The sequence below is a fragment of the Lycorma delicatula genome, chromosome 8 (genome assembly GCF_047948215.1).
Source record: "Lycorma delicatula isolate Av1 chromosome 8, ASM4794821v1, whole genome shotgun sequence".
NCBI classification, from domain to species: domain Eukaryota; kingdom Metazoa; phylum Arthropoda; class Insecta; order Hemiptera; family Fulgoridae; genus Lycorma; species Lycorma delicatula.
This window is the reverse complement of record NC_134462.1, coordinates 72,661,232-72,675,692: the sequence shown is the minus strand read 5'-3', so window position 1 is coordinate 72,675,692 and position 14,461 is coordinate 72,661,232. Positions and strand designations below refer to the sequence as shown.

Genomic DNA, 14,461 nt, shown 5'->3' with positions numbered 1-14,461 from the left:
CAGTAGGGCTTCTTTTTATTACAAGAGCTGAAATCCGGGTGAAATTTTTCGTTAGCCATAACTCGAAAACAAAGAGTTTCCAGATATGTTTATTTGAACTTTTTTAATTATTTTTACCAGTAGATCATGTCCTAAAAGTGTCTTTGTGGAATATCTGTATAAAAGATAAAACAAAAATAAACAGCCCTGCATTTTCCTGGCATAAATTAAGGTAACTGTAATTAAAATTTTGGAACAAAGAAGCGTGATATAAAAAACAAAGTTACCTATAAACTCATTAAGCCCGTATTAATATTTAAAATAAAAAGTGTATGAAAAAAAATTTTAATCAAATATATAAAGACACTAAATAAATAAATCAATAAAAAAATCAAAATTTAGAATGGGTAATAGTTAATTTTTATTAATAAGAGAATGAAGAAGATACATCGATTAAATTGGAAAGGGAATTTTTATTGATTGACAAGAATTTTCTTTGCGTTTTAATTCAAATATTTCTGTTGCGGGTGGGATTGAAAACTACCTAAAATATGTTACTCAGAACGATATTAATACATAATTAAATTTGAAAAATATCGGCTTATCATATATATATTTTTTTTACGAAATGTAACATCTAAAAAAATTTCATAAAAAATATTTTAATAATTCATTACCTGCTGCGCTTGGTCTCGAATTCTTGTGAAAGAAGTTTGTGTTGCTGTACAAGTCAAAAGTTCTGTACGACCTATCAGTGTCAAATATTCTGCTACTTTTTCATATACACTAGATTCCATTGTCTGAAAAAAAAACAAGCTTATTTTTAGTTAAGAAATATTATATACAATTTTTTTTCTTTTATAAAAATTTATATTAATAAATATATTACTATATTATACTTCTTGCGTTACTGATAAATCTGTTTTGATAACTAGAAATTAGTACTAATTAATAGTTAAACTTTCTTATAAAAAACTTAACAGGTCTAAAAAAGTTAATCCCATATTTAAAATAATAATTTTTTTTGGAATTGGTCGCCATTACTGTTTACTTCGAAAAGAACTGTTAAAAGACGATAAAGCAGAATCCTGCAAGATAATATTTAACATTTTATTACGCATTCAATATTTTTAAGTTAAACACTTTTAAAAGTGGCTCGGAAGATCTTATTTTAATATGTGGAAATAGTTTAATTCTATGCAGCCTAAGAAAACTGTATTTTAATAGTATTGGGCTTCTTTATACTATCTCCTGGCTACCAATCTACTTTTCTTTTTACTTTCCTGCTATCATAGCTCTAAAGCTATGCTGCAAGAAGACAGTATGGTAATCAGACAAAAAATGGGGTATGGTTTTTTTTTGCATTTCTCGATGTTTCATGACCGACAGATCCAAAACCACAAAAAAAAAGAATCTGGTGTGTAATGTTTTTCGTGCGTTGGTGTGTTTGAAGTGTAATAAATTTTTACTGGATGAACCGATTTTGATGAAATTTAGCACAGTACTGGGTATATGAGCAATGTTTTGGTAAATTTAGGCGGGGTCAATATCTCCAGGGGATGGAGTGTGGGGTTAATTTTCCCAAAAATTTGCAGATATTACCCCACTTTATATTAAGCCCAGTTATGAGTGCATGCTTATCAAAGGTTTTGCCCCAAAATTTCCCTTTTCCCAAAAATTAGAAAAAAATAACTTTTTATATATTACATATTTATTAACCGAATTTTTTAATGTCCTCCTACGCCTTTCTTGATCGTGTAAACGATCAAGAAAAAAATACTTTGGGGGCAGTATTGGGGGAGGGGAAACAGATCAAAGTTTAAAAATATCGAGATTTAAAATTTTTCAAAACTCTTTTTGGTTTATTTAAATTTTGAATACCATTAAAGTTTAAAGAATAAAGTTTTAGTAATAATATTACTATAAAATTTCATCATAATTCACCCCCTTCCCCCAAAAAAGAAATCTTAGATAAATTTTTATTGGTTGTCCATTTTTTAGTGATATTTTTTTTAATTTCTTCTATTTAACATGGTAACTCTAGAAAAAAATTCTTGGAAGGTTGTTTTGGAGATGGAAGCAAAAAAAAAATTAAAAAATACCATTTTTTTGAATTTTTAAAACTTTTTGGGTTTATTTAAATATATAATGATAATTCGTTACGATTAAACTTCATCACAAATTACTCACTTCCCTTCCTCAAATAAAAATAAATCTTTGGTAATCTTTTTCATGTATAATTATTTTTCCGCTATATAAGTATAAATAAATAACAATGCCAGGAATGTATTAAAACTTTCTTGTCAGATTTGTTTTTCGCTGTATTAACAATACGTATACATATCCTTATCTGGATCCAGAAATTTATAAGCGGTAAGAACATTCGCTGTACGAAAAAAAATGAAATTGCCTGCCTACCGGCTCACTAAAATCAACTAAGTCTACAGATTAAATCTATAAACTTTAAAACATCTATAGATTTTTAGACGGCTAAATCTATAGATTTTCGCAGTTTCATATGAACTAATCTAAGCTATATTAAGGGAGTTGGTAAAAATTATAAACATTTAAAAGTAGATTGAACAGTTAAAATTGGTTCTGCAAATAATGTACTACAATAACCCTTTAAATTCTTCAGGAAGAAGTGTACTATACGAAAATATATATCATACATACTTTTTAAATCAGAATATAATTTAAAGGATTCATTTACAGGATAGTTTAAGAATGTAAATCTAGTTAACCCATAACTTTATCGCCTATCGCCACCGCCAGTTGATTGGAATATGTAATTTACTACTAAGTCATAATATTAAATAATATAATCTTAAAATCACATTGCTTCACTTCATTCCACGATACCTTACCATTTTTCCTATTATTATCATTAATTTTTTTAATTTCACTTTTTACTTTAGTATTGAAAATTAATAAATCTATGTTTTATCTAACTTATTTTAAAATTAACTTTCTTTATTCTTTTATTTCGTGATTATTTTCCTTGCAGTATTAAAAGGAAGATTTCAAGCAAATCTTATATCGGAATAAAAAATAACTGTGGGAAATTTAAATTCTGTTTAGCCTTCGGAACCACCCGTAATATATTATTACTTCAGAAGATGAATGTGGATAATATGTATGATTGTAAATGAAATGTAATCTTGTACAATTTCCGGTAGACCATTCCTAAGACGTGTGTTTAATTGAAACCCAACCACCAAAGAACACCGGTGTTCATGATCTAGTTATAAAATCCGTATAAAAGTAACTGCCTTTACTAGGATTTGAACCTTGGAGCCTTCAGAAGCTGGGTAAGCTATTACTTTAGAGCATGAATGACGATGCTATGTATGAATGTAAGTGAATTGAAGTCTTGTGCAGTCTCAGGTCGGCCATTCCTGAGATGTGTGGTTAATTGAAATCCAACCACCAAATATATCTAATCTAATAAATGTGGCAGCTAGTTAGCTATAAGAAGTGTATGATATAACGTCAAGCTGTAGAAAGTATTTTCTTAAAATCTTATTGCTGTGCTGAATTTTATCTTTAACTATAGATCTTTGTAATAGTTTTTGCAATTTAATTAAGATACAAAAATCACTTATGTCACATTTTCATACAAATTAATCGATTTTTCATTTAAAAATATGGGAAAATGTCCAGAATTTTTTAAACATATTAATTCACTTTCTATAAAAATATCTCCCATTTTTTTCAAACCCAGTTTGTATCGGAGTAAGTAAAAAAATTTGGTAAATGTAAATCTAGACAACTAACATATTGATTATAGATAACTAAAAAATTGTCACCGGCTGACAAAATGAGTAATTTGATATTTTATAATCTTATTGATTTGCTGAATTTTTCTGTCAGTCATTTTTTTGTGGCGTAAACTTCACAGATCTTCTTTCAGTTGGGTTCAATACATAATCCAATTACTTGTCTATATACATACTTAACCCGGCCACTTGTCTAGGTTTCGGCTAGCCGATGTTTCAAATGTATTAAATTTTTATCTTACATATAATTTTTACTAAAACTGCGGAAAAAGTTTTCATAATTTAAAAAAAAAAATTGTTTGCACTCAATAACTTTCTATGACCAATTAATAAAGTAAAAAATAACAAGGGGAGTGGCGAGACGAAATCCATATTACTAGTCGTTTGATCGCGAATTCCAATTGGCTGGTAACCTTGCTCCCACTGTTATTGGACTACAATATATTCGCTTAAAATATAATATATATTTTAAAATGTCTTGTTAAAAAACTTTCTCAGTTGAAGAGATATAAAACTGCGTTTACTATAAATCCTAATAAAATAATTTCAGCCACTAAGAATACAGCTTACCTGAATATTTAGGGTGCATATTTTCTAACTGGTCAGAAACATTTTATAATTTCCTTGTATTAGAATAATGGTCATATAATAATGAGTGATTGGTTAAAAATTTAATGATCTTTATTTGATAGTGATTCAGTATTTGAATTTATCATTAAAATGATTCCTATGATGGATGAATATTTATAAAATGTAGTTGGTTAGAACGATAATATGTTATGATTACATTAAAAAGATTTACAAAATCTATTTACGTAAATTTTTTTTTAAAATGCTTTGAATGTAATGCACGCAATTTTTTTTTAATTGAATTAAAATTATGTAGTCTTAATAATTAAAATTATTTTTTTTATCTTAACTTAAAATCCTTTATGTTTTACCTTGAAATTTTTCTCGGATAATATAATGAATTTAAAAAATTCTTGTCACTCAAAATGTGTAAAAACAATTCCGGAAGAGGTTAAAACTATAAAATTTGTTTAATATTGGAATTAAACATTTCATGATATTTTAAAACTGTGCTTATTCTTTTTTCACAGCAGAGAGTTTTTTTTTTTAAATATATTTACTTAAGTAACTGATTGGTCGATACATAACAAAACTTAAAATAAAATTTTAGTTGAATTTAGTCCAGTAGAATTTTTAGAAATAAAATTTTTTTAGAAGGTTTAATATCATACCATTAAATGATATAACAATTATTGTATATAATTATACATATATATATATAAAGAACAGAAATAAGACCACTGCTCGTTGAACTTTATATTTTCTAACAGGCAAAATAACGAGCTTTAGCAAGAAGAAAACACATCATTAGCACTTGATTTGTTCAGTAAATTCTATACTTGTTCTTTAGAGTTTAATGATGAGTTTTATTTGTAATTTATTTTACCTGAAATGAATTTGTTACCGAAATTCGTTCTAAATGTGCTCATATTTCAGTTGAAGTAAAAAAAGATTATTTGAAATTAAAAATAAAAGATAAAAACAAAAAGAAATATAATCTATTGGAATATGAAAAAATTCTTACGTACCTAATGAAAATCAACCAGTTTTGTTTACATATTTCATTCTTACTTATTGTTATCATTATTCCATTTTTTATTTTTATAATACCGTATTAATATGCCTGAACAATGAAACGTAACATTAAAAAGAACATAACTTAAATAATTTGAACGTGATTATAAATTTTCATCGATCAGGATGGAAATTTAACAGCTTGTAGCGAGTAAAACTTAGAAAAAATAGTAGGAAGTGAAGTTTGAAATTTTATTAACATTTACCGAAAAGTTCATCATTAATTTACTTAATTAAATATTTCTTTTTTAATTTATTAGAAAAACTCGCGTTTCCTTTCATTTTCTTATATTTTCATACTTTGGAACAAATATTGTGGATGTATATAGCAAAACAGAAATTATTTTATTTCTATTAAAGTCTTATTTAAGCCTTCTGCCATTTCGTGTTTATTTATCACATAAAAACAGACTGAAATTATATTAATCAAACTTGTTTCTTAACCAGCTAGAAATTATTCATTCAGTAAACTTTAATTAATTTTTAACTATATATATAAATAAAAATGTAAATTGTTCGTTTGTTCAAAATCTTAAATCTCCGAAAGTTCTTCACCAATTGCTTTGAAGTTTTGACACAACGTTTCATTAGAATACACGTGTGTTTTTATATACCTAAGATTTCACACCTGTGACAGGTAAAAGCATGTTTTTTTTAGAAAACAACACTATCTGCTGGACGTAAAAGCAACACACGCTCTACTAAATATCTTACGATTCCATTTCAAGGTTTCCGATATGTGTGTCCGCTACAGACTAAAAAACTACTGAACCGATTTACGCGCGGGTAAAAAAGGGAAAGAGGGGAAAATCGGAAAAGGAAAAATCGAAAAAGGTAAAAAGGGAAGAAGGAGAAAATGTAAAAAAGAAAACGTGGAAAAGTGGAAAGGGGGAAATGAAAAGGGGAATTTTGGTAAAGGAATACGTAAAAAAGAAAACGGGAAAAGGGAAAATGGGTAAAATATAATTGGTAAAGGGGGAAAATAGAAATGGGGAAGGGGAAGGGGGAATGGTAAATGGAAAGGTTAAATTTTGTCAAGTTCCGTAATGTTCATTTTGTTAATGTTTTATCAAACTTTCAATTGTGTTCATTTAATCTAAATATATATATATATATAAATGTGTGTGTGTAAAATTTGTCAGGATTTTATAAGATTTATGGTCAAGTTCGATATTTACATGGGACCTTTCTTATATAAAGGGCCATCCAAAATATGACACAAATTTAATTAAATAATAAACCAATTATGTCTAAAATCTTGTTTCATCTCTTCTAATCTCCTTTTAGTATATTAATAAAATTTATTATTCAGAATCTCAGCTCTTAAATTTAATTATCAGGATAATTTTTACTTAGCTTTCCTATTTTGATATTCATAAATGAAGAACCAATTTGAGTTTTCTGAACATTTAGGAAAATACAACTCTCCTGAATTTTTGGAATTGAAAACTATAAAAAATATAAAATATCAGTGTTGAACAATTTTTTATCGATACTTTCTCTTTTACTGTTGTAGGATACAATAACGTACGTAAAAATATAACTTTATCTATCTACGTATCTAAAAAAATAACATAAATAATATACTTTCGGTAATCTTTAAGAGGTTGATAATGCATTGATATAGATATATTTAATTACCAAATATAAAACTTATTAAGACAGTGAAAAAGTAATAAATAAGTATATTTTTAGTAATTAGAGTAATATAAAATTACCATATACCAGTTCGTTTATTTAATCAATAAACGTAAGGTACACTATTATTTGTGAAGGAAGTATTTCTCAATTAGGTCATAAAACAGATGCAAAGGGAAAACGATCTATCACGTAACGATTTCAATAACGGGACGTAATGTTCCAACATTACTTAACTACTTTTAATTAATGTAACTGAATCATATTTAAGCTGTTAGAGAAGAATTTCTTATTTAATTTTTAATAAAATAAATTTCATTATAACCTTGTCAGGAGAGAAAAAAGTTAATTACTGAACGAAAATTCGTCTTTTTATATCAAGCAATATTGCAATTTACATTGCAAAGGATATTTATTTATTAAATGTCAATTTAATAAAAGATTTGCTAAAATCAGTTGAGTTATTTTTACTTCAATCGAATGATAAAAGTAGCAACATTTTTAGTAACAAATAAATTAATTTTATTCTGATCTGAATTTAATAATTCAATATGTATATTGTATCACATCACTAAATACATATATGTATCACATGCGGTAGATATGCTATTCCACGGGAACTACCTCAGCCATTTGGCTGGATGGATCAAGGCTAACCGTGATATAACCTTGATCAGAACAGCAACAAAAAATATAAAACTAATTATTAAATGAAAAATAAATACGATTAAAATCCATATTAATTATTTTAAAATATAAACATAGGAAATCAATACGTAAAAATACTATTTACAAAAACTAATTTAAGAAATAATTATAATTTAGAAATTATTAAAAATTATTTGATTACATATTTATTTAAAATTGGTCGAAGCTGCAAAAAAAACCCAAAAGTTATGTTTTCTGTTTGCTTTCGTATTAATTAATACGAAAGAATAATATTGATTACGTTAAATAAAATCTTTTTATTGTAATTTAAATAAATTGATGGGAAGATTTTTAATAATTCAGTAAATTATTAATAATGGTAATGAAAGTATAATAAGACTATTTCTTATAAAACACTGTTACTGAGTTAAACGATTACAATACACTTGCCAATTTCTTAAAAAGGGATAATTTCCTAAAATCCGTTTAAATGGGTTTTTTGGAGTTATAATTTGAAAAAAATAAATTGAATTTAGTATTTTTAACTAACTTTTATGAAAGGAATTTATTCTTAGTTCAATTATTCTTAGTTATCTCGTTTAGTGTAGTCGGAAATGTAAAAAATTTGCATACATTGTTAAAAATATTTTTACCTTTCTTCACCCCTTTCAAGATCGAATTTCAATAATCTAGAAATTGGTTAGTATAGAATTATAGGTAGTATTATGGGATGCTGGTATATATATATATATATATATATATATACCAGATACATACAGGTTATGTTTGGTTAAATTATCATAATCTAACCAAACATAACGGGTCATTACGTCCCATTATTGAAATCTTTTTACATTTATCGTTACGTGATAGATCCTTTTTTTTCTTTACTATGACCTGATTGAGAAATACTTTCTTCAGCAAATATACTTACATTTGACATATTCTCATACTTTACGTGTTTTGATTAATTAAGTTAACTGGTATATGATAATTTTATATTAGTCTAATTACTGAAAATATAAGGAGGCACTGCAAACAGAAACCCCGCTGTCTGTCATGTCGATCGCACGGACATGCATCGAGGGGGGGGGGGATTGAGGATGTAAGATGGCTCCACCTGCACCAGCGCCATGAATATGTGCATAGCTATACTGTGGTATCTGCAAGGGAGAGCCTCATCCGGGAGGGATGGGAGGCTCCGGCGTCTCATCTTCGATGATCGGGTGGGGACTCCTTGCAGTGCGGTTGGGGGGAAAGTAAGACCGTAGTCCCGGTGAGGGATCCCTTTGGAGTTCCTCATTAGAAGCGAGTCGTTAAGATCGGAGTTCCGGTGAGGGGAACCCTTTGGAATCCCCTCATTTGAGGCATGGTAAGCAAGAAAGACCGAGTCCCAGCTGCCTGGGCGGGGCCTTATGCTCTTCTGAGGTAGTTTGAGGCGATGGCTCCTTAGAGCTGAGCTTATGCTTAATCGCGGACCCGGCTCCAAGGGGCGGGGAAATCGAAGGAAAATTAAAAAAAAAGAAACAAACAAAAATTACTAAAAATATATTTATTTATTATTTTTTTAGTCTTTTTTTCTTTTTTTTTTGTTAAAGAGGTGGGGAATCCCATTTACGGACGCCTAAGCAGTGTCGAGCTCGCTAACAGGTGCCGCAAGATGTTACTAATATGCGTATATAAACCTGCGCACTACCGACTAAACCGCCACCCCTAGCTACCACCCTTCCTGGAACCGCTAACGAAGCATTCCTTCTGGAACGGGGGGTTACACGCCCACTCACAAACTCATACGTCATAGTGCAATCGCATCATTTAGGAATATCAACAGAAACACATCAGATTTTTTTTTCACAGTCTAGTAATTTTTATGTTTCGTAATTAAACCTGTCTATATCAGTGCGTTATCAATTCCTTAAATATTATCGACAGTGTTTTAGTAAATTTTTTATGTTATTTTTTTAGATAGGTAGACAGATATATTTTTATTTTCTGGTTATTATTGTATCTTACAGCCGCAATAGAGAATGTCGATAAAAAATTACTCACCTCTGAAATTGTTTATCGCTTTCAATTCCAAAATGCTGAAATTCAGGATAGATGTATTTTCCTAAATGTCTAGAAAACTAAAATTGGTTCATCCATTTACGAAAATCAGAAAAGGAAAGCTAAATAAAAATTATCCTCTTTATTAAATTTTAAGGTATGAGATTCTGGAAAATAGATTTTATTAGCGTATTATATGTTCTGGGGGGGGGGGAGCTGAAACCAAAATTTAGACATAATTGCTTTGTTATTTAATTAAATTTGTATCATATTTTGAATGGTTTTTTTTCATGAGATAGGTCCCTAATAAATGTCGAAATTGACTACATATCTTAGAAAATCCTGGCAGATTTTAGATATTAAAAAAAAAAAAAAATAGCGTTAATGTGTAGTATTTCCGGACAGATATGTTTTACAACTTACATACAGACATTCAATAAAAATAATATAATATACAATTCCTAAGAACTAAACGTGGGGGTTGATCTGCAAATTTCCCTAAAATTTTCTGATCTTTGTTATTAAACCACAAATAATTGGATGTCGTCAAAATATTTTTACATAAAAAAAACTATTGGCTTAATTTATAGGTTTTTGAATCAAGACTAATTTTTATTTTTTATTATTTCTTATGCTTTAATTTTTTTCGATAATAAAGTAATAAGATTCAATTTACTGCAAAATTTAGTTGTAAAACAGTATCTTAGAAATCACGATTTAATTTAACTGTTTCATATACAGAAACATGAATTAATTAAAAATCTAATATCATAGAATTCGGTAAGATAACTTATTCCATTAAATTATTTAATCTTCAAATCAACAAAATAAAGTTAAGTAATTACACAAAACAAATATTCCAACTTTAAAATTAATGAATTAATATAAAAAAAAGCTGACAACACAGTTGTAGAACTGTGGGTTGTTTCTGATACACGGCTTACACAAACAATTTAATTTAAAATATTTATCATTTTATTTAAATATAATATTTTTTCGTTAACTATGATTCTAACTAAAGCGCGCGCATATCACACGGGTGGGGCGGTACTAGGGTCACTAACTAAATTAATGTAATTTCACAAGTTAACATAGAACAAATTTCGCTTGTACGATCGGCAGACTGGGTGTAGCCGTGAGGCCTAACGCACCAGGTAACGAATCAACCGGGCGATCAAGTTCGAGGCCAAACCGTGTTACTTTTTTATACTTTAAATATTATTCATTTATTTAATTCTACCGCTCACCTCTGACGTCACAACGTAACAGACGACTACAACAGCATTCTTTGAGTTGGGAGTGCGATTTTGGAAAAATGTTTTTTTTTTACAAATATTGTTATTTTTTAAATGTTAACAAATGTGACTAATAAAAATATGACCTTAATTAGGTTAAATCTTGAAATATTGACGGTGACCTTGCTCTTCAGCCCTACCCGTTTGACCTTTTAAAATGATAATTTAAGGCCATCAATGCCCCATATATAGAAATAATCTGACCAACTTTGGTCAAAATCAGTCCAGTAGTTCTGGAGATGGTTATTTAGAGGCCAACACCAAACAAACACACACACGAGCGCGTGCGTACATACGAATATTAACACCCAGAAAATTTCTATCCGGTTTTTTGGGTTCCTTAGATTTCAAAACGCCAAGATCTGTTGCCCAAACTGGACCGATTACATTACTTTCCCTTTTAGAGCTTTACCGCTAAACGGGAAAGTAAAAGGTAAATAAAAGGACCAAGATGAAATGAAATATTAATCTATAATAATAAATATACAATTAACAAAGAAAAATTCTAAAAAATTTCTGAAAAAGTTGGATGAAGAGTAGAAAGGCATTGAGGAGGAAATTTAATGAAAATTTTACTCGTATGCTATTTTTTTTAATCAGTAATGTTATAGAAAATAGGTAATATCATTTAAAAACCTTTTTGTTAGAAAAAATAATTTTGTAACAAATATTTTTTAGTATCTTTGATCTCAAATCGGAGAAAAATTCAAAATCAATTTTTTTTGTTCTTGGCAATCAATACTTTTCGTGCCGGTGTTATAATTTACTATGACAGCTGGGAAAATAAAACTACATCGAATAGAAATTTTAATAAAAACATTGAGATAGTTAAAGATAATTACAGTAATGGCTTGAAATAGTACTTTGGTCTGTCCATTGGATCGTCAAAATTCATATATTTTGACGTGATGCAGTAAACGAAGTAATATTGTTAAACAAAACAAAAAAAACTGACAATACCACTGAAATATTACTCTGTGATGAAATTGAATTATTCAATATGAACGTCTCTTCTTGTTAATACAAAAACAACAAACGTGTTCAGTTATTTCCAACTACTATGTACTAGATACGATATATCGATATCAGTAATTCCAGGATATTGATATAAACAATTTGTTTACATTTACATATGGAATAAGATGGGTAAAACAGTTTTTTCATTTTCAATTATTATTTATTAAATTATATTTGTGTTTAATAGTTGAAATAATTAGTTATTATCCATTTATTACGCGTATGTTCTGGTAATAAAAATAAAAATTGCATTTGTTTAACAATCTAAATTTGTTTACTTATCCTAAAGTAATCTAAAATAGTATATAATAAAAATGATTAAAATAATCGAAGATTTACGTAATAAATCCGACAAATTAAAATTTGTTATTAAAGATCCGAATACCAACTTTAAAGTAAGAACTTTTAATTATACAAAAAGGGTTTATTCCGAAGAGGATCGTAAAGCAAGATCATTAAGAATGACATTAAATATTGGGAGAAAGTGAAAGCTAAGAACTTAAAGGCCAAAAGATCGGCAAAAAAGACTTGAATTATTCTGACTAAAGTGGTCCTTTGCAGCCTTAAAAGTAAAAAAAAATGATTAAAATTTTGAATAAATATATTTCTTTAAATAAATAATATTTATTTTCTTTTTGATATTATAATTGCCTGAATACAGGTTGTAACCAATTCCAACAGTTCTTGTATTTATGTAATCTGATTTTAAAACGACTATTCATGACACTGTGGCCTTATTTTAATACGAAGATCAAACTAAACAGAAAAAATGGCACTTAGGTTTAATATTTAAAAAATTAATGTATATTTAATTAAGGATTAACTTAAAAACAACTACCCCTCAATTTACTAATCATTAATTAGCGCCAAATTTAAAAATTCTAAATTAAAGGAGTATAGTTTTAGGTAGCTTTCATAAGAAAGCTACCTATTATAATGGGTACCATGATTCAACTTCCGGAAAATTTCGACATATCATCGCGTTCCACGTCCTCCAACCCCAAAACCACCGCCAGTTCAAAATTTAATATATATACATTTATATATATATATTTCACTTTTGTGTGGACACGATAACTGCCGTAATTTTGCGCCAATCACTTTCAAATTGATACATAAAATATAGCGATCCAAAATCTCGGTCGAGTATGTTAATGGGCAAAATCGGACTGTAGGAGTGGAAATGGTGGTGGGGGCTTTTTTGAAAAAACGAAATATCGCTGTAACTTTCTTATTAAATAAAATATCGAATTTGTTTAAAATTGTTACTATTCTAAAACCTAAAACTTATCTACGTAAAGTGTTTTAATATTACCGACCATTGGCCCACGGGATGGAAAAAATGGGGTTTCGAAGACAAAAAATTATACCTCCCTTAATAGGCACAGTATCAAATCATTTTAAAGTGGTCGTTAGTCATATTTTTAAAGGGTTGGTCATAACAAAAATTGTTCGAGACAAAATTTTTAGAGAAATAACGACAACTTTAAATCGATTCGATACTGTACCTATTAAAGGAGGTATGATATTTTTTGTCTTCGAAACCCCATTTTTTCAACCCCCTGGACCAGTGGTTGATGGTATAAAAAAATTTTCTTACATACGTTTTAGGTCCTTATTAAAAAAAAAAATAAAAAGGAGGAATTTTAAATGAATTCGATATTTTACTTAATAAGAAAGTTACAGCGATATTTTGTTTTTCTGAAAAAGCCCTCCCCATTTCAACCCCCATGGTCCGATTTTGCCCTTTAATGAACTCGACCGAGGTTTTTGGACGAGTTATTTTTAAGGAACAATTTGAAAGCGATTGGCGCAAAATTACGGCAGTTATAGTGTCTAAAAGAAAGTGAAATATATATATATAGATATAGATATAAATATATATATAAACCTTTGAACTGACGGTAGTTTTGGAGTGTGGGGGATGTGAAACGTGAAAATATGTCGAAATTTTCCGGAAGTCGAATCATGGTACCCATTACAATAAATAGAATTGTTATGAAATCTACCAAAAATAGCAGGAAAGTACCTTTAAGAAATTATTGACAGGGAATAATGCTCAGTGGAATAACATATTATGTGCTCTTATACTGTATTTTATCCTACAATTTCTAATTAACTTTCTTACATTTTCATGTAAAATTATTGTAAATGAGAAAAACGTTAGGTTTATCTAACATTAAGCTATAAAAATCAAGTTATGAACAATGAAAATTAAAAACTAATTTCTTTAAATTGCCTATATAGTAAAATCAATTACACATTAAAAGAAAATTTTATAATTAACCTTCTGTCTTAGAAAATTTGTTGGAAAACTTTTAGTGTGAATAATAATAAACATTACTGAATTTTGGTACTGCATTTTACTCGTGCTTGGTAATAGTTTTTCTGTATTCCTTATCATACTTTAGTCAA

General features: G+C 28.3%; 1 protein-coding gene across 1 annotated transcript in view; it reads right to left on the bottom strand.

The window, feature by feature from the left end:
• nwk (FCH and double SH3 domains nervous wreck) overlaps positions 1-14,461 on the bottom strand; it is a 421,122-nt gene that overhangs the window by 120,337 nt on the left and 286,324 nt on the right. Inside the window, exon 9 of the mRNA XM_075374151.1 lies at positions 657-779. Coding sequence (XP_075230266.1) covers positions 657-779 — 123 coding nt within the window. The remainder of the gene's footprint in view (positions 1-656; positions 780-14,461) is intronic.